Source organism: Daphnia carinata, chromosome 6, assembly GCF_022539665.2.
Source record: "Daphnia carinata strain CSIRO-1 chromosome 6, CSIRO_AGI_Dcar_HiC_V3, whole genome shotgun sequence".
Lineage (NCBI taxonomy): Eukaryota > Metazoa > Arthropoda > Branchiopoda > Diplostraca > Daphniidae > Daphnia > Daphnia carinata.
Window position 1 is genome coordinate 9,027,767 of NC_081336.1, and position 25,328 is coordinate 9,053,094.

At 40.0% G+C, this 25,328-nt stretch overlaps 2 protein-coding genes across 2 annotated transcripts; one reads left to right on the plus strand and one right to left on the minus strand.

Annotated features, from left to right (window-relative positions):
- Nucleotides 1–13,049: 13,049 nt before the first annotated feature.
- Nucleotides 13,050–14,866, minus strand: LOC130699687 (death-associated protein kinase 1-like). The gene is made up of 3 exons (XM_059495980.1): nucleotides 14,025–14,866; nucleotides 13,832–13,956; nucleotides 13,050–13,761 (listed from the first exon to the last, which is right to left on the minus strand). The coding sequence occupies exons 1-3, from the start codon at nucleotides 14,599–14,601 to the stop codon at nucleotides 13,228–13,230; spliced, it is 1,236 nt and encodes a 411-aa protein (XP_059351963.1). The 5' UTR covers nucleotides 14,602–14,866; the 3' UTR covers nucleotides 13,050–13,227.
- An 8,952-nt stretch (nucleotides 14,867–23,818) lies between these two features.
- Nucleotides 23,819–25,286, plus strand: LOC130699656 (aquaporin-9-like). The gene is made up of 7 exons (XM_057521869.2): nucleotides 23,819–23,924; nucleotides 24,001–24,127; nucleotides 24,191–24,328; nucleotides 24,403–24,539; nucleotides 24,606–24,761; nucleotides 24,863–24,924; nucleotides 24,983–25,286. Exons 1-7 carry the CDS (start codon nucleotides 23,823–23,825, stop codon nucleotides 25,284–25,286), a joined length of 1,026 nt encoding a protein of 341 aa, XP_057377852.1. The 5' UTR covers nucleotides 23,819–23,822.
- The last annotated feature ends 42 nt before the right edge of the window (nucleotides 25,287–25,328 follow it).

The following is a 25,328-nucleotide window of genomic DNA, read 5'->3' on the forward strand; positions in this document are numbered from 1 at the left end:
TCATGCATATAGATAAAGGTAACTATCTCTGCAACAATTTCGCAATGTTGATCAGGTAACGGCGTGCCTTGATGTCAATAACACGCTGATTATGTCCAGCGTAGGTGTGGGACGTTCGGTGGCGGTTCCACTGACACTCCTCTAGAAATTTCTGTAATTATTCGGCCAATCAATTTGTATAGGTTCTCTTGCTATCGTCGGCATCCACGTTCCACATACATCGGTTTTTCTGGAAAGTCTCTAGTTTGGGGGACCACCCCCCTTTCGATGGTTATCTTTTCATGCTGGCCAGCTCACCGCAGCGAAAGGAGGACATTTGTAAGATTAATACCTCGCTGAATTAAGTTCTTGGGATGGATGGGTTTCGAGACCTAAAGGTAATTGAAGAAACCGACAAGACGCCCCAAAGGTCCTCTGTTATTTTGGGGGTCATTCAAATTCAGAAAGGGCCGGTTCAAAGAGGCGCTGCACAAGCAAAATGGTCAACTAGCTGAGACGCCTTTGCATTGGCGAAACTGGAGGACACTGCAACTGGTTAGCTCAGTTCTTTTGAGTCAACTTTTTATGTCCAAATGTACCACACACTAAACTAGAGGTACATACTGCTCCCAATAAGCTCATTGTGATAAAACCAACCTGAATACTAATGATATTAGTTGAGAAAGAATGTGAGGAGCGATATTTAAAATTATGACTGAATCTGAACCTGACATCATGAATTTGTGCAAGCTGCTTGGTGAAATATCATCTGGTAGGTAATAGGCTGCCTTATCTGCAACCTGGACTGCTTTGAGATTATCATTCAGATGAACAAGACGCAAAAGCATGAAGCATTAAGTTGATGAAAAATGTAACAGCCAACTGAGAATATGCATGGTGTCCACTATTTTTCGAAACATTTTTTGCTTGGCTCTCTGTGCTTTCCAATAATGGCATCGCTTTTCTGTGGCAGGCGTCAAAGGCTGTTATCATAGGAGGGAGCCTATAAACATACAGAATGGAAGAAAGAAAAATATTACTGCTCCCATTAAAAAGGGCTGTTAAAGAGTACCTTTTGGATAACTTCACAAAATATGAGTTCCTGTACTGCAATACGAAAGTGGTGTAACTGCACATTCAAGAACAGTAAGTTCATTTCACAATTCAATTCAAAGCCTGCAAATTGTAGGTCTCAAATTTGAATGCTAGTTAAACTGAGTGGTTCAGTCCTTAGTTTTTCATGCTAACAGCTTTTAAAGTAAAAAACAAATAAATACAAAAAGTTATTTATAATTAAGTGTTAATAATTACAAAAAATAAATAAACAAATGACTGTTTATAGCGTAATGGCAGACTTCGACACTACTGCCACTACTGTCTAGTATCAGGACTCATGACGTGCAAGTTGACTACTCAGGCGGCTCAATAGTCGCTGTAGACCACGCTTTTAGATTCCATCAAATGTATCTTTGAGGTAAACGGGGCTATTAATAGCTTAGCTTTTACCTTTAGCCTACTGGGAATGTATAGGAAACTGACGCCATTACAGCAGGAATGGAAGCCCCAGGTAATTGTTTGATTGTCGCCAAACCAAGTATTTACAAGAAGCATCGCTAAGACTTCCAATTTTCTGAGAAAATTCCTTCTCAGATGTAAGTTCTCTTCGATGCGCGATAAGAGGCGACGTTGTCATTGTAGTTTCGTCATAACTGCGTTTCTATTGCTTGTTTATGAAAGATATGGTAACAAATAACAACCAGTTTTATCTGTTTTCAATTTTTTCCTGTTTTTATACATTTTTTATCAGAGCAATAAATTATACTTGTACGTCATAGTGCAACGTCCTTCTTCTTACCTCGTTTGTTTTTACTTCCACCGAACCTGTTAAAAGACCAATTTGTACGTAGAGTTTTCTCTAAAACATGTTACAGATCTTCTGTGGTCGTTGTGATTTTTGAAAGGTAAAATCATCCAGATTCCCTTTCGGAACTCATTAACACAGTGTATTGCCCTATTTACCCAATTTGTTGAAAGGTTGTTCAAAGCATAAAAAGGTGGGGAGGTCTTTGGGGTTTCTTCTGCAATAGAGAGAATGATTATTCAGTTCAAGGAAACAGTCTGATAGAAATAAAGTTTGCGAGGTCAGCAAGTGCTGCTGCATATCCCGCAATAAGTTGCGGCAGCCAAAGTCTCACTGACATCAAGTGGTAGGCCACGCTAGGATAGTTCATGTGTTCTCTGTTGGGCGTCGTGAGTCGTGCTACTGAGCTAAAGAAAAAAAATTTTAAGCTAATCCAGAATTGCTTCGAAAATAAGATGAACCAATTGTTTAGGCAAAGCATTTGCATTCGACTTCAAATGCTTCCTCCATGGCATTAGTTATAACACCAAAGGACGGGGCCTCGTAAGTTTTGTCTAAAAACTCATTGACTTGACGTTGAATCTTTTTGCGATTTTTGGCATCCAAATGAGCGAGCATCGCTTCAACTGTCTTCTCCTCCCCTCTTAGGGCAGGATAATATATGACGGGATTGTCATCGATTTTGTGCAGCACCAATTCTTTCACGGCATTTGGGCCCAGTTTCTCTGAAACGCATTTTAAAAATGTGTTCATTTTCGCAACGTCGTTCGTTTTGGCTTCGTTACACGGGTGGGTTAGCATCTCAGCCCATATGCTAAGCGTCTTCTGCGTTCTCGTGGAAACCTGCAAGTTCGTTATGTTTTCCACGAATTGTTCACGTTGCTGAGCATTGCTATATTTGATTACAAATGTCAATAGGGTTAATCGTTTGTGATAAACTTTATCCGATGCCTGAAAATAAGTTTCGTGATGTCGAAATGTTTCGTCAATGAACACGACAGCTTTTCGGTCAATAACTTGTTGAATGTCATTTCGCATTTCTTGTGGCACCATGTCCAGCCATCCGTCAGTGTCATCTCCCCACGACAAAGCTCTGAGTAAGAGGGGAAATCCGTCCACTTCGTGGACCAGCAACTTTTTCACGGCCTCCCAACCGAAAATTTCCGACACAGATTTCAATATGTCGTTCGTCGTCGTAAGTTCACAGTGTTCAAAGATGCAACTCCATACAGTGCACTTTTGTTTGCCAATCACGCAAACTGATGTGATAAGTTCGACGCATCTGCTGAGTTGCACCTCACTGCCATAGTCCAAGTAAAATCGTAAGACGTCACTGTAATGTTCAGCGATTTTGTCCCCAGACATTTTTCTAACATATTTGTCGTTGATGAACGATTCGCTTGTCATAGGCGGTACATTTTCCTTCCACTCTTTTTTAATTTCCTCTTGGCTTTCTTTTGGCAAATGTTCCAGCGCGGTTTGCAATATTTTTCGGGATAGAAAATAAACAACGTAGCCTTCATCGTCGTGGTGTAGTAAAAGTTCTTTAGCGCAATCACCTCGGAGTTTATCCGATACGTAAGTCAAACCCTGGAAAATGCTTTCGACTGGCTGTCCAAATGTACGATAGTAAAGAGCGAGTGACGATCGCAGGAAGTGTCCCCAAAAGCTTGTCTCTATAATGGTTTCATCAGCATCCTTCATGAAATATAATTCGTCAATAACGCAATCGTTCAGATGGCTTTCACGGGCGGAAGCGCTCATACGGCGTAGACGGCTGAGCTTCAACATTCTTTCTGCATTCCTTTTTGCTATTATGGTATCATCTTTATGAGTAATGATTTTCACGAAATCCATGAATTGTGTTCCGTTAAATTTCCTTAAAAGATCACTTGACAACAGAGGAAAATTGTCGCTTTCCGGCAATGGGCCATCCGTAAGCAAGCGCTTGGTGAAGGGACCAGCGCCTTCTATTGATAATAATCCCTGCAGATTTTCGGCATCGATTTGTTTGAAAATATTTAATACTATTCCGTTTTTTTGGAAAATCAGGTCATGCAGACATTTGTAGTCTACAACGCCATTTCGATCGACGACCACCTTGGCCATGGTGTTGAATAATTTTTCCGACCTGCAACCGTCGAAAATGGAAAACCACGGCATACCAGTAATCATCCAGGAATTGTACTTCCTAAATGATTCTACTGCTCGATAAGCTTGAGAATTCGGTGGTAGCTTAGGTTTGGTTATTAACATGTCAAGTAAATAATCATGCCCTAATTCTTTCTTGACGGCCTTCAATATCAGTTGAAACATTTCTGCGTTTTGCGATTTCAGGGCGGGATCAAGTGACCGGTGAATGAATGTGTAACCGGATGGGTATAGCTCAGTTAAATCGTGCTCAAGTGCGTCGGGAAAAATGTCTTTGACAAAGGCCAATAGTTTGGAACAGACTTGCTCGTGATTTTTAACAGCGGCTAAGTAAAACGGAGTGAAGCCATCAAGCACCACCTGGTGCACTGCTTCTAAAGCTGCATCGTCGTCTTCTAGCTGACGAAATCTTGCTAATATTTGCTCGACTATGTCGACGTCACCGTAGAACGCTGCTCGATGAAGAAGAGTCATGCCATAGTCATCACTTTCCAATAGGGTGTCGAAGTCCGTCGGGATGGCGTCCTCTTTTTCTGGTCGACACGGTTGGTAAATCTTCTGAAATGCTTCCGGCTCCATTGATAAAACTCCGCCGTAACGTTGAACGATAAGAGAAGATTGTCCTAATCCGTGTAAAATATTTAGCGTTTTGGCAATTCGCCCAGTCATATGTTGTTTTTTAGACCAGAAAACTTCCGTTAGCAAATTGGCTAACTTCGAATCGTCCGAATACGCTTTCGATTCGAACAAAAGCTTTATAAATCTTCGCAGATGACTAATATAGTTGTCATGGTTAATCAAATGTTTCAAAATTCGTTTGATTCCAAAATCCTTTATTTCAATTAAATATTGGTCGAAAGCAACGTGATGGTTTTCCAAAAACTGAAGTAAGTCATCCATCGTTTGCTGATGCCCGTCTCGGTTCCAGCAAGAGTTTTTTTCCATGCGAAGAGAATAACGAGGGGACATAGCATCTATAAGTTGCTCTATAACACTGCACGTAGAGGGTTTGTGTGGCTCGATGTCAAAATAATTGATCAATCGTTTGAAGAGCTTGCTTTCGCTTAAAAAGATGGCCGAAATGAACGAGTGACACTTCCCCACAGTCAAGTAGAGAGCCCATTGGACTTGACGTCTATGAAATCTGGCATCGAGACAGTCACACAACAATAGGAATATATTGCCTTTCCCATTTGAAAGTGAAAAATGGAACGCATTAGTAAGATTATGTCCGTAACCCACTTTGCCGAGCAAAGATACCGATCGTGGCGGAATGAAGAACAAAAGCCGCGAAAACAGATTTTCAGCCAATTTCTTAAATCGATCAGGTAATTGACGATTATCAATTTTGTTACGCCATTCTTGATCCTTATTGACCAAAGTCTTCACCATGCAATCGAAAAACACTTGAACTCCGTCGTATTGCTCTGTTGCCAAGATGTTATTCAGAATGAATTTTCGAATGGATTCATTTTCCAGCAGTTTGTTGTGACGATCGTCATCGGGATGAAATCCTTCGTAAAGATATTTGGCGACAAAATACTCGGCAAACGTCCGATGCAAGAATTTAGGTCGCATTCCATCTCCATTCGAAAACGTTAAGCCAAAATTCAGACAAATGATAGCAAGGCTCTCTTCTTTTCGAGCCACATCATAACTGGATTCGTGCGAAGATTTCGTTGGACAAAACACTTCAAGGATATTTGTTTCTGTGATGATGGTTTCCACTGCCAATTTCGTTAAATGAGACTCGATTTTCTTATCGTAGTTTTTAATAGAAGCATCCTTATTCATATTGGAGCAGGTTTTGCTTTTCTCTTGTAGAAAGATGTTGCGTTTTGTTTCCATCAATTTGCTGTACAGACTAACTAAATCGAATTTCTGATCGTCAAGTAAATCCAACAGTTTTTGGGATACCAATTGACCAGATTGTTGAGTTACTTCATTTTCAGCATTGCTTCGTACAACGTCGTTAACATTTTGCTGGTAGCATTCAGCGAGAATTCTGCACTGTAAAGGAATTCCGATGAAGGCTCTTTCTTCGTCTTTTAGAGTCTCTGACACCCGTTTCACCAGCGCAACGGAAAAATCCTTGATGGGTCCATCTTTTGGCGGTGGCGATTCTTTTGTCCAATAGCTGGTCAGGTAATTGATTTGGTCTTTTACGTCAAAGTTTTCCAAATAATAAGCCAATTGACATAATTCGTATTGCAAATGGTGGGCCATGTGGAAACGGGTAGTGACGTATTGTTGAATGCCCTTCTTTTGAATTGATTTCATCATTTGAACCGCAATTTCTTGGCAATATTTATCGATTTCATCGTAGCCATCAAACATGAAAACGACCTGCGCGCCCGTCTCGAACCGGTGATTTAACAACGAGCGAGAAAACGAGCATTTACTGTCGACAACGTGAAGATCATTGATGAGAAATCCAATCAAATCAGGTCTGGTTCTATCGAGTTTCAATATGGCGTCAGAATGTTCAACTAAATTCAATTTGATAACCCAACAGTCAGGTTTCTTTCTCTTTATTTCATAGTAGTAGTGCGAGAGGAGAGTCGATTTGCCTGTTCCAGCCACGCCGCATATGATGACAACCGGCTGCTCAGTCGGCTCCTCGTCAAGCTGAATCAAATGACTGTCTTCTTCAATTTTACCTGACGTTTGGTCGTTCATTTGGGTTATGTTTTTCCAAATTTTTTCGCGACGCTCGCCATCGACCAACCACTCGATTTGACCCTGCGAACTGATTTTGCATTCCCCGTTTAGTTTTTCCACAGTACAATGCAAACTGTTGGCTAGTTCGGCGATGAAATGTTCGTTAAATGCAAATTTCATTCGTCTTTTGATGTAAAGGGATTTCTCGAAACGGGTTGAATCGAACGATGGAATGATGATTTGTCGTCCTTCAGGACGTAGAAGCTCTTCTAAGAAATGACTGGAAAGGAGCTGTTCCGGTTTGGTTCCAACTAAACGCCCAACAGTTTCATTCTCCCCTTGGAATGAAACTATTTTCGACAGCATCTGTTGCTTGAAGGGTTCATCCAGTTGCGTGTACTCGATTTCATCGCTGACATGATAGGCGATTGCAGCTTTCTTGCGACTGATAACCATCACCTTATTCCTTTTTGCCTTCCCTTCATCACCTAGAAATAGTTTTGCAAAAGGATCGTCTTGTAGCGGCTGCTCGCCATCATCGCAAACGATTAGGAGAAAATGCCCAGAATCATTCGGTAATTGAAATACATTGTTCCATCTCTCCGCGTCTTCCTTAAATTGTAATTGCCTAGATGATATCACCAGGTGACTAATTGATGCCTTGTGTTCCCGTTCCAGTATAGGAAAGGCCGTAATAACCTTGACGGCCGTATGTCTCGGTGATGATGTGGTAATGCGCTCAATCGTGTTGCTACTGTTCAACAATTTGTTTAGTTTTTTGGCCATGTCTAGCTTGGCGCCTTCGTTAAACCCCACATCCTTTTCTAATTGTGTCTGGTACTCTTTTGACATCTTTGTAACACCATTTAATAAAATCTCCTTGGCTTCTTTTGAAGTTAGCCAAACGCCCCTTTCCATTGCCTCCTGTAAAGCATCCGGTATTTCTTTCATCAAGCGGATCGTTTGCTGGGAGCAATCTTTCTCAGGGTAGTACTTGCTCACATCTTCAGTTTGTAAAATCTTTTCAAATTGCTCTTCGTTTGGCATGTTCCCCACAAACACGAATTTGTCAAGGAATGCATCAAGGTCTGCGTCCTCGATTTTTAACGGTAGCCGATTTTCCGTTTCAGCACCCGTTTCCCTTTTTCCGAATGTGTTATTCAATTTGAATGTCCAGTTTTTCCAATCGTCATTTCCCACCCGTTCGCAGAGAACTTGACGTAGTTCTTTAGCTCCATCGGACAGCCTTTCAACTTCGTTTACAAAGTCTTGATGGAATTTTTTCGTTTTCAAATCAATGACGCTTTCCTTGATTAAAGCAACGTGATAGCTGCTAAAGATTCCGGTTCTTACATCAGTTGTTTTTTTTTCTTGCACGCAGACTTGCAACTGTTTGGCAAGACGATCTAAGTCTGACGACCAATCGTTTGCCGCTTTTCTTCGAAATTCTTCAGTGAACTTCAGTTGATAACAAACTGTCTTTTGTTGTGGACCGAACTTTAAAATGTCTTCAGGTTGGTCATTAATCGACTCCAACTCGATCCCATTCTTCGTGACATCATTCGAATCAACACCGATATTGGTGCAAATGATGCAGTCGTGAATGTCTTCGGCTCTCCTTCTTATCATGCAGAACGAAGAGACATATTTTGGTAAGCTGAAATCGCCATCGTCTTGGAGGAGGTGAATCGCCTTTATCTTCTCCTTCTCGTTTTGTTTGTGTTTGGCCTGCAGGTAGCGATAGCGCCAAAGTTTACCTTCAGGTGTTTCGTCTGGGACTTGATATCGGAAAATCAAGTCGTCAAATTTACCGCCCAGGTCTTCCCTTTCCTTGGCCAATTCAAATCTGTAACCGGCCCCGAGTGCTCGGATGCAAAACAACGCCAACAACTTTGATTCAAATTTCAAACCGTGAGTTGCATCAGGTACCTTTTTCGTTCTGTTTCCCTTTTTAGCCGTTGACGCTGAGGTGTTGCTCGATACGCTGACGTCCTCATTGTGACCAGAGCCTGGCCCATCATTCTTCTTTTTTTCTGATGCCATTTCGCAAAGTATCGGACAGTTTTTTTTAACCAATAAGGAGGAAACCCCTAAATGGAATGTAAAATGATTTCACTGCCTTGATTTGAAGTCTTGCTTTAAATAAAATGTTACCACTTTTGTCGAGGCTAAAGACTTTTATCTTGGCAGATAATGCCAATAGAAGATAACGTTATCTCGATGGACTCCGGTGGATTTCAGTCCTTTTTTGAAGACGATCCAACACTAAAAATTGCAAAGACTAGCAAAGAGAACACAACGCTGGTCACCAGTTTATTGCGTGATTCTTTGTGCTTTGTGCCCCCTCCTGCACCGAGTGACTTGATTTGAGTTTGTTCGCGGGCAGTGGGGGTTACTAAATAAGATCAGCTTCCTTACCTTGTTAGAGATTACTGATGATGACGATCAATCAACAAACGGGTCGTATCACGAAGAAATGCGCTCGTCAAAATTCACAGTTTAACAAAGTTGGCGAGCTGCAACTTTTTGAAACATTGTTAAGCAACAAACGATACAGAAATGCCAAGAAACTTTACCATTACCCGCATGTAGTTCGATGGTTATCAATTCATGTTTTGGCCAGCACATTGCAGCGAAAGGAGGATATTTGTAAGATTAATACCTCGCTTAATTGAGTTCTTGGAATGGATGTATTCCGGGTCTTCTGTTATTTTTAGAGACATTCGAATTCGGAAAGGGGCTGTTCAAAGAGGCGCTCCACAAGCAAAATGTTCCTGTATCAGAAACGCCTGTTTGTTGACGAAATTGGTAACACTGCCATTGATTAGCTTATAGTTCTTCTGAATCAACTTTTTATGTTCAAATGTACGAAGAAACACTGAACTAGATGCACTTCTCCCAATAAGATCATTGTGATCAAATCCACCTGAATACCAATGACATTAGTTGAGAAACAATGTGAGGATATTAAAAATTATGACTGAATTTGAACCTGTCATCATGGATTTATGCAAGCTGCTTGGTGAAATATCCTCTGATTGGTGCTGGGCTGCCTTATCTGTAACCAGACTGCTTTGAAATTATCATTCAGATTAACTTTAATGCATAAGGTTGATGATGAATGTAACACAGCCGAGAAGATGCATGTCATCCACTATCTTTTGAAACATCATTTGGTTGATTCTCTGTGCTTTCCACTAATGGCAGCACTTTTCTGTCTCAGGTGCCTAGGGTGTTAGCATACGAGGGAGTCTATAAACATACAGAATGTAATAAAGAAGAATATTACTACTCCCGTGAAAAGGAGCTAATAATGAGCATGTTTTGGATAAAATGACAAAATGTGAGTGAAGTTCATGTCCTGCAAATACAAAAACAGTGTAACTGCAGATTCAAGAACAGTAAGTTCATCTCACAATTTGTTTCAAAGCCTGAAAATTGTACATTTGAAATCTGAATGCTAGTTAAGCTGAGTAGTTCAATGAGGCACAGAATCGTTGTTTGTTCTATACCCTTACTCAGCCCTTATAGCCTTTGAAGCTTACAGCTTTTGACGCTATAAAAGTAAACAAAAAGTTATTGATAATTAAGTATTTGTAATAACAATAAATAAATAAATAAATAGATAAATAAATAAATAAACAAATGACGGCTTGGCGCGTAATGGCAGACATCGACACTACTGCCACTACAGTCTGGTATCAGGACTCAGGATGTGCAAGTTGACCACTCAGGCGTCTCGAGTAGTTGGTGTAGGCCACGTTTTTAGATTCCATCAAGTGTATGTTTGAGGTCAACGATACCATTAATAGCTTAGCATTTACCTTTAGCCTCCTGGGAAAGTAAGGAAGAATTTGGCTGTTGGTCGTAATAACGAGTGTTGTTGTCTACAAAGCTGACGTCATTCCAGCAGGAATGGAAGCCCTAGGCAATTGTTTGATTGCCGCCAAACCAATAAGTGGGTAACAAAAATTACACGATCGATTGATAATCGATTAGACTTTCCTATTTTTCTTACTTCATAGTTAATCCTACGTTTGGAAATTTCGAGTAACTTTGCTACTATACATCGAGATGAACACTTACAACAGACTCGTTGGAACACCCAAATGTTATCCCAGCAGCGAAGCGTCGAATGTAATCATCATTATTCCGATCGACGTGACGGGACCAATTGCGTCGCCAGAATAGAAAGACCTACACACCTGTGCACAATTCTATAATTCTTCTTTCAATTCTTTTTTTTTACCCTATATTTCCTAGTAAACAATTCTTCTCAATACAAAACTCTGTTAAGTGTCATTGGCTTGGCCAGTGCAACGCTGTTATTGTTGATATCTTCTACAACCATCAGCTGCAAAATCTGATCCAAACATTTAAATACAATTCAAATGCAATTCCCAATGTAAAATTCAATATGGAAACGAGGAATGGACCATAATAGGAAACATTTCATATTTCGATTGCCATTTTTTTAGAATAACTGTTTTATTTTGTTCGTTGTGAGTTGGCAATGCTGTCTAGGAACTGGAGGGTGGGGGGGGGATGTAAAAAAGCGCTAAATTGCGCTCACTAACTCACCAGTTTCATCATCGCCAATTCAATTGACATCCACGAAGGACGTGTTACACGTCGTTTTCTACTCGTCTCACTTTCCGTTTGCATTTTGTAAAAAGTCAAGTGTTGATGACTCCACATTTGGCTGCATCAATTAAATGTTCAAATCAGATGTGTCAAGCGGAACTTGAGGCAGTGGACCATCTGGACAAATTGTGTTTGTAGACTGGCTTGTATTCACGTAGTGCATCACTTAGCTAATGACTGACTAGAGTGAAAATGAAAATCGGCCATGGCAACGTGGTCAGCTGATGGAGAGTCATTTGGCGCCATTGACGGGAATGAAGCAGCCATGTCCTAATTGCCCAATGGAAACCTGATAGTTCATCGATGGCTGTGCTGCATTCGAATGCAATTCATAGCGGTAGAAGTTCTCTTAATTCATTTCCAGGTCAGTTTTTCGTTATGTGTTTCTTTCGTTTTGCATGCGTCATCGCGTTCATACTTTTCAGAAGAACCTGAATTCCCTCCTCCTCCCTCCCTGCTCTCTCCAAATCGTTTGGCAGTGATGTTTTCAAATTGCAACCGTTTAGGTTTTTTTCCTTACATTAATTTTCAAGAGATCCTTGAAAATGATGCAGTTTAAGAATGCGTTGTATGCACCTTTTTTTCGCTCTTAAATCGTCGGCATTGCCTTTCAGTGCATTCTTTTCTGGCCATTTTGGGCGCCATTTCTGCTTCGTTGTCGTCATAGAGCTATTGTATTGTTGATATTGTATTGGTCGAATAGGTCTTCAATGCAAGCGCTCTGTGTTTTGGTTAGAAATGGGTAAGGATTAGCTGTTATGCCAATCATTTAGTGGCTTGGCAGAATTGTTTGAAGAACTATCTCATTTTCTTACCGACTTCACTTGATTTTTCGCTTTTTGTTTCCCCAAACTTTTGAAGGTCACACCAGGAAAAGTGGCATTTTCTCGGCAGATGTCTGCTCGTTTAAAAATCGTTAGATCAAATGTATACAAGCAGACGATTTGGCTAAAAACAAATGGACAGACATTGTCAGTCATGTAATTTAAGGGTTTTAAAAAATCATCAAAATACTTCAATTTTTACATGGCTGTACTGTCATGTGAACTACGCAATTTGGTCAATTTGCTAAATCCGCATCGTACACAGCCAAAACTGATTAAAACAGATCAAGATTAAAACAATCTTGATCTGTTTTAATCAGTTTTGGCTAAATTACAAAACAGCTGGCAAGAACAGATTTGATTGTCGCTCAATTGTCAAGTTTGATAGCCGTACTGTTTTTACGTTCAATTTTTCTGTTTTAATTTGACTAGTTGAATTGTTTAACGCTCCTAGTTAGCTCTCACGAGCAAAGCGGTTTTTTTGCTTGTCCTTTTTGATGAAGAAAACTTGTTTAATGGAAACACCGATTCTTAATATTTCACATCTGCACATGATTGAATATTAAATTATTTCCTCTTTTACGCATATTAACAAGGGATAATCACGGCGCTGTTCTCTTCGCTTACATTTGTAACATCAATAGATTTACAACGGGCCCTGATTTGACTTTTTTTTTATGTTTTTCGCATTTATCGCTGTTTTATTGAGCATTCGAAATTGAATAGATTTTCATCGTTCGGGATAGAAATTGTCTTTCGATGAAAACAGAAGCTTGTTGAATTGATAATAAATGAACTACTGGGTTTTAATCCCTTGATACTTTTTTTTATTTTCAAGTCGTTTGCTAAATGCCCACATAGAATTTTTAAATCGTCGAATGAGTTGCAACCAACTTGGCTAAAGGGATAATGAAATGATAACACTCAACGGCGATACAGTCATTATTGTATTTTTCGAAGTGAAGTTGTTCAGCCTATGTAAATCAGCTAATAAAGTGGGAAATTTGAATTTGTAGCGGTAAAAGATAAAAGAATACAGAATATGAGACAGTCGCCTTATTTTTCGTTGTGAAAGCGCATTGAATTGCGTATAAACGAATTGTTGATTCAAAGAAGTGCTTCGTCGAGTAGTTTTAAGATTTCGTCCTTGTTGGTAATACTATTATTACCGCGTAAATAAATTCGTGCATCATGGCCGTAGGATATGACACAATTTCCCTGTTGGATTAAGGGTTGAACGGCGTCAATTAAATTTGGGCTTGAATTCCATCTACACAAATAATGGAGCGCATTCTGTCCAAAACAGTCCTTTGCATTCACATCGATTCCCAGTTGGATTAACAGTTGTATGGTGTCAATTAAATTTGGGCTTGGATTTGATCCACACAAATAATGGAGCGCATTCCATCCATAAAGGTTCTTTGCATTCACATCGATTCCCTGTTGGATTAAGAGTTGAATGGCGTCCATTAAATTTGGGCTTGAATTTGATTCACACAAGGAATGGAGCGCATTCTGTCCAATATTGCCTTTTGCAGTCACATCGATTCCAAGGCGAATGAAGTCGTTGATTCTTCGTAATAGATCAGGCGAAGAGTCACGAGCACAAAGTTTACGAAATTCTTCTTCTTTTTCAGTCAACTGCATTAGAGAAAATGAAGATTGTTTGAGTTGTTACTTCATAATTTGCAAAAAATAATAAAAATGTTACTTTATTCTTGATGGATTCCAGTTGTTGGACGACTTCTGCCGAATTCACTCTTTTTTGTGGATCATTTTCCAACATTTTCCTTAGTAAGTCATTCGCATAAAATTTTCGTAATTCGCCATCAATATCTAGAATTAAGAAACCAAGTGATCATTAATAGAAGAGTAAAATGGTATGGAAGTAAAATTTAGACTACTCTTCATATTCACCGGATCTTTTCCTATTATGTTGTTGTCAATTTCTTTCTCACTTAATCCGAAAAGATGTTTTCCCATCAAGAAAATGTACCCAAAGACGAGGCTTAGGACAAACACATCGCTCTTGACAGTGCCTCTTTTCTTTTCTGCCTCTTCATCCCCTTTATTTTGATTGTTGTTCAAGAGTAAGCGTAACACCTCCGGGGCGTACCAGTTTCTGGTTCCTCTTATTGTAGTCAAAGTGTACGATCCCCTTTCAGTAACCTTTTTGGACAATCCAAAATCTGCCCATTTGATGATTGCCTCTTCATCTTGACCAGGACGTCGCTTAATTAGAACATTATTCGGTTTAATATCGCGATGAGTGACTTGCTTTGAATGGATGTATGCCAGGCCAGTAGCTAGTTGATCGAACATTTCGATTGGACGTGGCATACGTCCGAAGTATTTTTTGGGATCATCCGACTTCAGGAAAAGTTGATCCAAAGTGGCGTCGCACAATTCCATGGCATAGGTCCTGTGATACCGTAAGAAGAAAAAAAACTGCGTTATGCCATTCGTTTTGCTGTTGGTCATAAAAAATCAGTACTTTCCTAAAGTCGTCATCAATTTCACAACGTAAAAGTTTGACGATATTCGGATGATCTAACTCGAGCATAAATTTTGCTTCGTTTCCATTGGATTGCTGTAGGAGAACTCTTTTTACTGCGACTGGACTGCCATTCAATTCCCCTTTATAAACAGAGCTAAAACCACCTTGTCCCAAAAGAGCACTGCGTTCGAACGTGATTTTCTTTTCTTCCATATGTTTGAAATGCGTTAAGCAGAAAGTTGTGTTCAAGTTTCTGAAACGACGCTGAAGTGGTTGCCTTTTTTTAGTGCAAGTTAGCAAATGACCAACGCCTTGAGTTGATATCGTCTAATCTTGAACGACGAGTATGATAATCATTATCAGCCGTAAAATAACGATCAGCCGACTTTCACATTTATCAGTAAAGTATGTTTTACAAAGCCAATGAACAAATATGTTACTGTACTTATGGCTTTAATTCTTGAAAATAACATTTGCCACTCTTGGCTCTTTACTATAAATGAAGGTCCTTGTTTTTTGGTTATTTATTTTGGTTTTTTGTTATGTATTACTTCAGGTTCCTTTTCGTCCGTGAGATGCATCACAGGCTAAGAATCGATTTGGAATGATCAACAGGCATGTTAAATACATCACTAAAACAGCTAAGAATGCGTATCCTGCATCCAGCCCTTGTTGTGTTCAACAACAGCAAACGACCAGTGGCTCTCGAATGGTTCCATTCCATACCAGTCTCTGGTGGACCATTAGCAGCTGTGATCCCGAACCAGTTGTGAGATTAGTTACCGCTTTGCCAGGTTTTTCGTGCTAACAATTTGATCTCGAAATGAAACTGATGTGGATTTTAAAGCTATAATACAGGAATGGATTTGTATGATGAACTTGGGCAGAAAAGTGTGGTTGTTGGCCACCAACACAACAGGGTAAAGTAAAATCAAGTGCGCTAATTATTGCTTATCTGTACTGCGTGGGTTATTATACCTTTCGTATTGCCCATGTTTTAGTTGAATGGGAATTATAGTACGTTTTCTAGGTGAGCCAAAGTCTACCGTTTTGAAGATTAGCAACGCTATTGAGGAAGAATCGGGACATTCTTTTTCCAGGTTCATCGTGATTTGTTTCCAGGACCATGCGACAGAACCATTCGCGTCTTCAGAATCTGAAGAGCTATAGTACACCTGTGCGGACACCTTCATTGTTCGACAGTAGCAGAAGCTATGAGCTCTTAAAGACACTTTGAAACTAAATTACAATTAATACTAATTTTGACGATCAGACCGAGGTTATCTTTAATGTTGAAATCGACATGTTGGCCGTTATCGTTCTTGTTGTAATTCAAAAGTTCGAAAGGCCCAACACTGGGCCATGAATGTTGGGCCAAATAACCGTGAATGCAAGTTAGAGAAAGGCCCGCAGGTTGTAAAATTTAATGCTTCGAATTATTTGTCCTTAGAGGGCACTGTCAGCATGTCAGAACAAAATGGGATGAGTTATGCCTGACCCCTAACCCTGAAGAATGGTTTCTGTCTCCTACGGCGAAAAAAGGGACAAGTTTGGGCAGCATCTTTTCCAAAACTCTGGTAATGTAATTAATTTTAATTCTTGTTATTTTCATTTAATACTTTTAAATATAAAAATTTTAATTACCAAATTTTTGATTTATTTCATTTGGTGCAATTTGGCGCCATTGTAGGTGGTTGTTACCGGAAAGGGCAGAAAAAAAAGAACATTCAACATGGCTGACGTCGTTACAGCAGAATTCGTGTGTACCACGCTTAAGATGGGTACTTGATTCAAGTCTTTAGTCATTGCAAGAATCATTTATTATGAGTTACGCAATCGCTTTACTGCAAGGTATTTGAGTTTTGGCTATTAATTTGTTGCGCCTTATAGTGATCATCTGGTATGTATCATTTATGACAGATATCTTGTATGGGTCAGCAGTAGGCAGATCTATAACCATGCGTGAATTGACCACATGTCCTTTTGCTTCCTTCACAGTTAACAAGGAAGAAAAAGGATCTGAAAAGGCCTTTAGTTTTAAACAGCTCCTATTTTTCACAGTTTATGTGAATTGGATCAAGGTATCTTAGTTTTTGCATTTTCCGTTGTTTAGTTGATTTTCATTCAGTTCTTACCTTGGCAACTTTTGGGATGTGTTACAGAATTTTGCTGTATGAAAGGTCTACGTATTCTTAAATTATTTATGTTATTCATTACCTTTATTTTTGTCTTAGTCTGCTTCTACCAGTCCTGTCCTTTGCACATCGAAGGCAGCTAAACAGCAAGCAACTACTGCAAAGGCCATTGAACATCTGTTCAATCCTTCATGTATTCCTCATCTCTTACCAACCGTTTCTAGGCAAAATTAGATAGCTTAACATTTCTGAAGTAAAATCTCATTCTAAGGTAAAATGGATATCTTAATAGGTTGGCTTTTGAGAACTTTAATTCTCCATTTTACCATCTTTGTATTTTTTTAGAGCATTTTGAAAATTTAATGTGATTCAAGATTTCATTGAAGTTGCCCTTGTACAGAAACAGCCGAAAGTCAAAAGACGAACGCATAACTGCTAACTGTACGTCGAAGCTAACTTGCCTCATGTGTATTGATGAGGAATTTCATGAACTCAAAGGTCAATCCTTCTTTCGATTCCCCTCAATCCAATGACGGATGAAATATCGTGGAATCAACTCAACTGAAGGTGGACGTACAGCTTGTACGTAAACGACTACGCTAGGGCTGACAAGACGTAAATATGTTAATTCATTACTTGGCAAGGATTAAAAGAAAAATAATTTAGCATTGCAGTGCATAGGCTGGGCTGAGAAATTACAGCTGCCGTCGTTGTGGTCATCTTTATTGTTGCCATCATCGCAGTCGCCCTTTTTCTCAGAAGGTCTTACAAACAAAAGGTTGTAGAATATTTGATTTTAATCATTTAACCTTTAAATTTCAACTAATAGTTTCGATTCATTCCTGGTGTATCGAATCTAGTATCGAACTGATCTAAGGCGAGCCGATGCTAGTAGTTAAATTCGCCTGCGATGACTTGTACAATTCTGTATGCCCAATCGCCGCCATTTCGTGAACGTATTGGATGAATAGGACAACCAACATTATCGACAGTAATCAAGCAAGAAATGAGGGTTTAAAAAATTGCTTGTAAAATCTAAATGTCGTTCTGCAGGAAAATCGGATTCCGTTTTGTCCCTCAGTTGGTTCTATTGATTCATTATATTGACATGAACTTTCCCACATCGTAAATGGATGAATTCAAACGGACAAAGTGCGATTGGTTCTTGCGCCACGGTTCTCTGACCCATTATGAGAACCTACTACATCCTACCTTGGATGTCTTCGTCATACAGCCTCGTACTGTGCAACTCAAGTAAGGCTTTTAAAGTATTTAATTCTGAATTGCGCTCATGGGATAACGCGTGAGTTGTTCTACCGCTATCCTAATTTTCGTAGCTGAAACTGTAATAACGGTGTTATAGCAGTATTTGCATCTGCCGGTCCAATTGGGGTAAAGCAGTAGCATGTTTATATTGGTGGTTTTTTGTATGCAAAGGTGAATAGGGAAGGGAAGAAGGTAGATAGATAGCTACAAGTTCGTAAAAGGATGGATAGTTATGATCGCCATCTCTCGTCGAGATTGCGTACAATTTTTTTTTTTTTTTTTAACCAATTGAGTTTTAAGCATTTTGTGTTTCTCTATCTGCAATTGAAAAGATTCATACAGAACGTTTGCCTGTTACATGGGGCCCAGTCGTTTATCCTTAACGGCAAGTAATCCTTTAAATCCATCTACTGGTTGCCGAATAGCAAGTTACTGTCGCATATTAAATCAATTTCTACAAGTGAATGGAACTAATTGATGGTACGCAGTTGTCTTGCTGTTTTTTAAGTTGTTGGTCTACAGTCAGACTAGCCTTCACGCAAGTCGATCAACAAGCCAGTACCGCCTCAATTACGACTATGGCGGCAGAGAAGCGGGCAATTGGTAGCTGGACCTGTCTAGTCAGTACACCTCTAAGTGAATCTATTTCAACTTGAGCGAATGTTGCGTTAATAATCGGTCGTAATAATTGGCTGCGTCGTTTATCGATTGATAATGACTAACTGACCGACTATTTTGCACAGGTGTTGTCCATGTGAAGTGGAATGGAATTGAGTGAATTGTCTTGGAAATGGATGGAATGTATATGAAGAGATGGAGGAGCTCTTTTCAGTGAAGTTCACTTGAAACAGACGACGTGAGACGCATTACCGATTAATTGAGTAAATCTAGACAGTATTTCATGCTTAAAAACCGACACGGCCCTTCCCTACTTACATGCCACAATAACACTGATCCCAATTTCATGTTCTAGGGTCGTGAGTGAAATCTACAGCAACAAGAATAGCGATGAGATGAATCCGGGCGCCTCGTCAAACGAAGGACGTCTGGTGCTGTAATCCATGTCTGACTGGCCAAGGACAAAACTTTTGATTGTACGTCGGTTTGCAGGTAAGACAATCCATCTTCATCTTGCATTACTTCGTTGTGCTGTGTGTCTTACCGTCAATTCCATGCTTCTATTAAAACCGGAATCTAATGGATGTCGGAAGTTCGTGGGATTTAAGGCTTGATATAAAATCTAGTTTATTAAATTTTCTTATCGCCAGTCATAAGATTGCACTGTAGAAATAACGACAGATATGTGGCAGAAAATACTTTCATTTAAGGACTTTTATGTGACGAAACAGAAATAGGAATGACGGATGGATGAGGACGGGTGTCATCCATCCAATGACGACATTAAATTAAAGGTAGACTTCTGTGACACAAGTCCTTTTGATGGCGATTCCATTTCAGTTGCACATCCGCAACATCAAATAATTGAATAGATTTAGGAACACCGGTAATTGAAATTTAAACAATTCTAAGACTATGCAAGTGTGAAGGGAGACGTTCCCGAATTATGTTTGGCCAATGGCGACCAACTTTTGCCACGGTAACACAATCACTGCACTTTTTTTAAAAGCCTGATTCAATTTCTTTAAAAAAAAAAATTTGAAAGATGGCAGTAGGATGTGGGGCAGGTGAAATCGCCGTGAAAATCACATTTCGAATCGGAGTAAGGCTGGCTTTAAAACGCGTAGCCAATCGCTGAAATCAGTTTCTAATTAGATGTTGGTCTTTCAACGGACAACAACATCGTTTGTTGATGAATTAGAAGAAATAGGGGTGGTGGTGGGTGGTTGATGCTCTTGCGTTTCCTTTCGTTTGACTCCTGGGCATGTTGCGAGTGTTTTTGTGTGCTGCTCGAGCCCCAAGGGTAGGGCACGAACGAGAGAGAAAAATGTGATAAACAGATTGTAGTTCCATCCGTCTGGCAGCTGAGTAGAGACGGCGCAGGCCAGCACCAGCATGATGGCCACCATTACCTGTTTGAATGACGTAAAAAACCTTCCTTTTGATGCCATTATTGCCAATTGTTGTGCTGGTAATGTAGTACTTGATACGCCAGAAAAAAAAGTGACGAACAATGGCCAACTTACCAAAACCTTCATTTTTCCTTGTGTTGTGTGTGTGTGTGTCAACGTGCGGTTGGCCCAGTGTTATCGAATTGAATTCTTCTTGTTAATTAACGAAAGTCCAGGAAAAGCAGTCGGTCTTTATATACGTACATGTGCCTTGCTTTGTTGTGTTGCTCATCCTTGGGAACGTGCAATGTAGTGTTTACCGTTACATGACCAGAGCTCTCCTTTGTGTGTGTGTGTGTGTGTGTGTGTGTCCTATTGCAGCGAAAGTGGAGTTGCACTTGCCATCGGCCATTTGCAAATGCAGATTTTTTTTTTTTTTTTTTGCGCATCTCGAGCTCTGATGGTACCGTAGCTGAGGATACCACATTGACGTTATTTGGCGTTCCGGTTCGACCTGCAGAACGGGACTTCAGCCCCTTTGCTAATTGCATCGAGCGTGTAGGTGTTGTTTGGCCTACGGCTAATTCATTTCATATTTTAATAGATTTTTTGTATTTCTTTTTCTAATTTTAGAATCCGTCTAGCCGTTTTTTATGGATTTCGCATTGAGGATAACGACAGAACAGCCACGACCTCTTTTTTTTCTTCTTGGCGGGCACACGAAAAGTGATTTTTTTTTTCCTCGCCTTCCGTGGCGCCCACTAGACGACCCCGAAAACCTTCCATTCATTTTTTTTCAATGTCAAGGTTAGATTGCCTTTACTTTTCCTCATTTCATTTTCTTGCTGTTTCGTCATCATTTCTTTTCTTTTTTTTTTATGGACAGCCGAACCTTGCACTGACAATGGAAATTAAGCTCTGCATCTTTCGTGAATTCCAAGTTTGCCAGGTAAATATGTTTATTTTGTTTGGTGGGTTTGCGGACGAGGCGGTAAAACGTGAAACGAAATTCTCGCATCGTATTAGTTACAGCCCAGCCATTTTTTTTATTTATTTCGCTCGGACGTTCACACGATCTTGAGCTATTTCGTTATTGTTGCGTTACGACGTGTTGTTCCAGCCGACTGATTTCGCTGGCGTTAGTACAGCTTGCAATTTTAAGGAATTATTTTGGGAGATGTTTTAGGTTCCTCTCGATCTGCTTTATTTAACACTCTTTTTTTGGGGGGGGGGGGAGTGGATTAAATTTGGTTTAATGATGAGTCATTGCGTAAGAATAGTTTATCCCTCGGAGCATTTTTTTTTTTGCAGTAAGGCTTCTTTGCCATTCTTTTGGCACAGTATCTGTCTTGATGCTAGGCAAATTGTACCGTTAGATAAGCTTTCAATTGCGTTTCACTCTCTTCGTGACCATACCTGGCGTGGCGATTTCAGAGCTTGTTCCATAATTTTTATGTTTTGCAGGGCAGTTAGTTGCGATTTCCATGCGACGAGTTTTCGCTCCCAGTCGAGTCACTTGAGCCCCTCAAATTTTCTTGCTTTTCGCCTGTCAGTTGAACACTAATCACTTGTCTTAAAAATTCGCAGTAGATGGACATACATTTTCGCGTTCTAAAGCCTCTAGTCTTCGGACTTTTTCAGCCAGCAATTGCTGCATTTAATCTGAACCGAACCTAATTACAGTAAGTAAAATGACTACAATTTAACTAAATGAAATTTGTTTGCATAGTTTTCCCTGAATTGTTGCAATTGTAGCTCGAAAGTCGATTCGGCCGATTACGTACGCCGACCAACAGGCCGCAACCAGCACACCCACATGCAAAGAGTTATAAAAGCGATTCATCTTTTCAGTTAAACAAGACGAGATACCAACACATCGTAGCCTTCATGTGCATTTCAGTCATAGGAGATTCGTTGTAATTTATAGGTATCCTGCACTTAACTTTTCTTAACTGATAATCGATCGTTTCCGTTTCCCATTGGATCACCGTCAGGTATGCCACCCTTTTCTCCTAACAGGTAGTAGGGCAAAAAGCAATTAAGGGATAGCGTTTATTGGCTTCGCCTGAATGCTCCAGGTGTCTAGATGGAGGTGCCATAATCACAGTTGTATGGTAGGATTGTTTAATAAGACTGCAATTGTGTTTTTACAGTTGCGAGCTGCTACGGTGGGGTTTGAAAAGCATTGGTAGCCAAGCTCTTGAATGTTCTTTTCGAATGTCAACTGTTTTGTGACAGCATGATGTAAAAACTGCTCTTCACGTGAACCTTGCGTCGTATTTGCATCCAATTCCATATTGTTGTAGTGCTCAGGTTTTTGGCAGACGCCGTTTCCTATCTTTGCTGACACACAACTATTCCTTTTAAAACATGCTACAAATTAGGCATTCAGCTTCCTATTTGCCTGATTTTCTTTCCCCAGCCTCCGTATTCAATTGTCTTGTAAGGGAAAACTTTCTTCAAACTTCTCTGAAATTGAGATCTCATGCAATCATTCGAACCGTATTGAAGAATGCTTCAAACATATTCATTGTCGCCTTGTATTCCATTGCTAGTTGTTTGGAAGTGTTTAACATGTTGCATCGGTTAGTTTTAATCTTTACGTTAGGCAAAAGCATTTTCGGGCTTGAAAACAATCCAAGTCTAGTTTGCTAGTTAGACGATGGTCCGACAAAAGGATTTTACCGTAACTTTTCCTGTTCTTGCGCTGTTGGTAAAGTGATGCAGTTTTCTATTGGTATTGCGGCGTTTGTCTCGTAAAAGAAAGTTGCAAGTCATTTATGGTAATCAATATAGCGGATAATTTGGAAAAATGATTCGTTCCAGTGAATCTAATAAAAAAATTTGTAACGAAAAAAGATCAACGAGCGCGAATTGAATAACCAGTGGGCAAATATTTTGCAATTTTGCGGACGTCACGATCGTGTCTTAAGAACGGGAAGATCCTCCATCGCATTATCTAACGCCACGTTCGTGCAAAGGTCGTCGTCAAGCAAGTTACCGTAACGCGAACCAATTGTCTTGAGTGTTCTTACATTCGAGATGATTTTACACTAAATAAGCCTCTCCTATTCATGGTCGCTGACCCTCGCGTATACATTCTCGGTAATCAATGTCGTTGACTAATTTTGAAAAGGTTTGTCGTCTTATTGGTTCGCTGTTGGTCATCGAAAGGAACTATCTCGTTGTCAAGGGGATTCCTTTCATGAAGAGTAGTCGTGTCCGGAATGTCACAATATTATTGGTTGACACGTACGCACGGTCCGTGACTGATACTAAACTATTCTGCTTTTAAAGGTTTTTTTTTTTTTTTTTTTTTTTTTTTTTTTTTTTTTGGGGGGGGGGGGGGGGGGGAGTTAGTAGATGGTGGATGTTGTAACATATTGAACAACACTATGGGAAAACTTGCACGCTTTTTTGGTATATATTTACTTGATTTCGACTGTTTTCGTCTAGATTACTTGGGACAACTTCAGAGATCCAGGTCTGCGCTCCTTGTCCAGCTCTGGTTTTCTCCATCTTCGTCTTTAACCGTAAGCTTGTACATCTGTTTTGAGCTTGATTTTCAAGTGTCGAAAACTTTTCGTTATGAAATCATGACAAATCAAAATCAGTTAAATGTCTTCTTTTTTATGTCTTGTTTTAGTTGCTTATTTTGCATGATACTTTCATTGTTTATTTATTGTGCGTATCTTTTTTCGCTCTAGGCTTTTTGGATAGGACGGTTCATATTACTTGATACTGCCGAGTAGAAGGTATAACAGGAACGGCAGTGAAGTTGACGTGTTCTTTACAATGCAGATCATAGGAGACAAGCAAGTGCGTACTAATTGTTGTGTCTCCAGCACGCTTGTTCGCGCCGCTTTAGCTGAGTTTATTGGCACATACATACTTGTTGTAAGTTGTGTATAATGCTCCTTACCATCTACCATGTTGCATACTAATAATACTGAAATCCTCTCGCTTTGTCAAGGTTATTGGCATCGGTAGTGTAGCCCAGTCTCAATTGACCAATGGTGAAAAGGGTGATTATTTCACCATTAACTGGGGCTGGGCGTTGGGTTGTTCGTTGGGAATCCTCATTTCGGCTGAAGCATCAGGTAATGAGCGTAAGACGTTTGATTGTCTCTTTTACAGACGAAAGCCAAATTGTTGGTCTATAGGTGGTCACTTGAACCCGGCCGTAATGCTGGCTCTGGCCGTGGCTAAAGATTTCCCTTGGCGAAGGCTACCCGTGTATTGGTTAGCCCAGTATTTTGGTGCGCTGGTAGCGTCTGGCAGTGTCCTCGGCGTTTATTACGGTAGCAGTAAATTTTCATTAGATCTATTTTTGATTTACTAACAGCTATACGCTGACGTACTTTGCTTCCCGTAGAAGCCATCCTCCTTGGAAAACGAGACGGAAAGTTTCGAATTAACGCGAATTCGTCTGAACCTGAGCCAGGCTCAGCGGCCATTTTTGCCAACTATCCGACTCCGTATTCGTCAGTAGTTACTGGCTTAGTAGAAGAGGTAGAGTTGCCGCAAATGAATCGATAATTTATACATGGAAAGTTCAAACTTCTAATCTCTTAATAGACTTTATGTACAATGATCTTCATGCTGATTATTTGCGTGGTGACCAATGCTAAATATTCAAAGGTGCCGAGCTTCTTACAGCCGCTTTACATTGGTTTTACGTTGTTGGCCATGGGCGTGGCTTACGGATCGAATGGAGGCTACGCTCTAAATCCAGTAGGTCACTTGCCTTCAATTTTCGTTTTATTGGAAAGATCCATACTAGTGACGTTCATCGGATGAACTTGTTCTATTATTTATGTCTTTTCATTCAAAAGGCTCGTGATCTGGCTCCCCGACTAGTAACATATTTCGGAGGATGGGGACCTCGTGTGTTTAGGTAATTCTTCATTCTAAATTGTTTCAATGATTTTTCTTATTTAGTTAATACTTTACAGCTTCCGCGGCTACAATTGGTTCTGGATTTTCTTGATCGGGCCACATGTGGGAGCTCTCATCGGCGTTGGCATTTTTCATTTCGTGTTCTTTCTACCGGAACAGACAAGGGTTGCATTCGACAGAACCGAATCGCAGCTACCAGTTGTGAATTATGAATATGCGATGGCTAATGTACCGGATAACAAATCAAGTGTCATCAAAATTAAGAGTCAAGAGAGCCACGAAGAATATGTTGAATGTCGAGTAGTTAAGCAATGTGAACTATCCCGTTCCCGCCGTGACAGAGAGATCCTGAACTATTGATAAAGAAAGATTTTTCAATTAAATCATTTCAAGCTAAGTTCA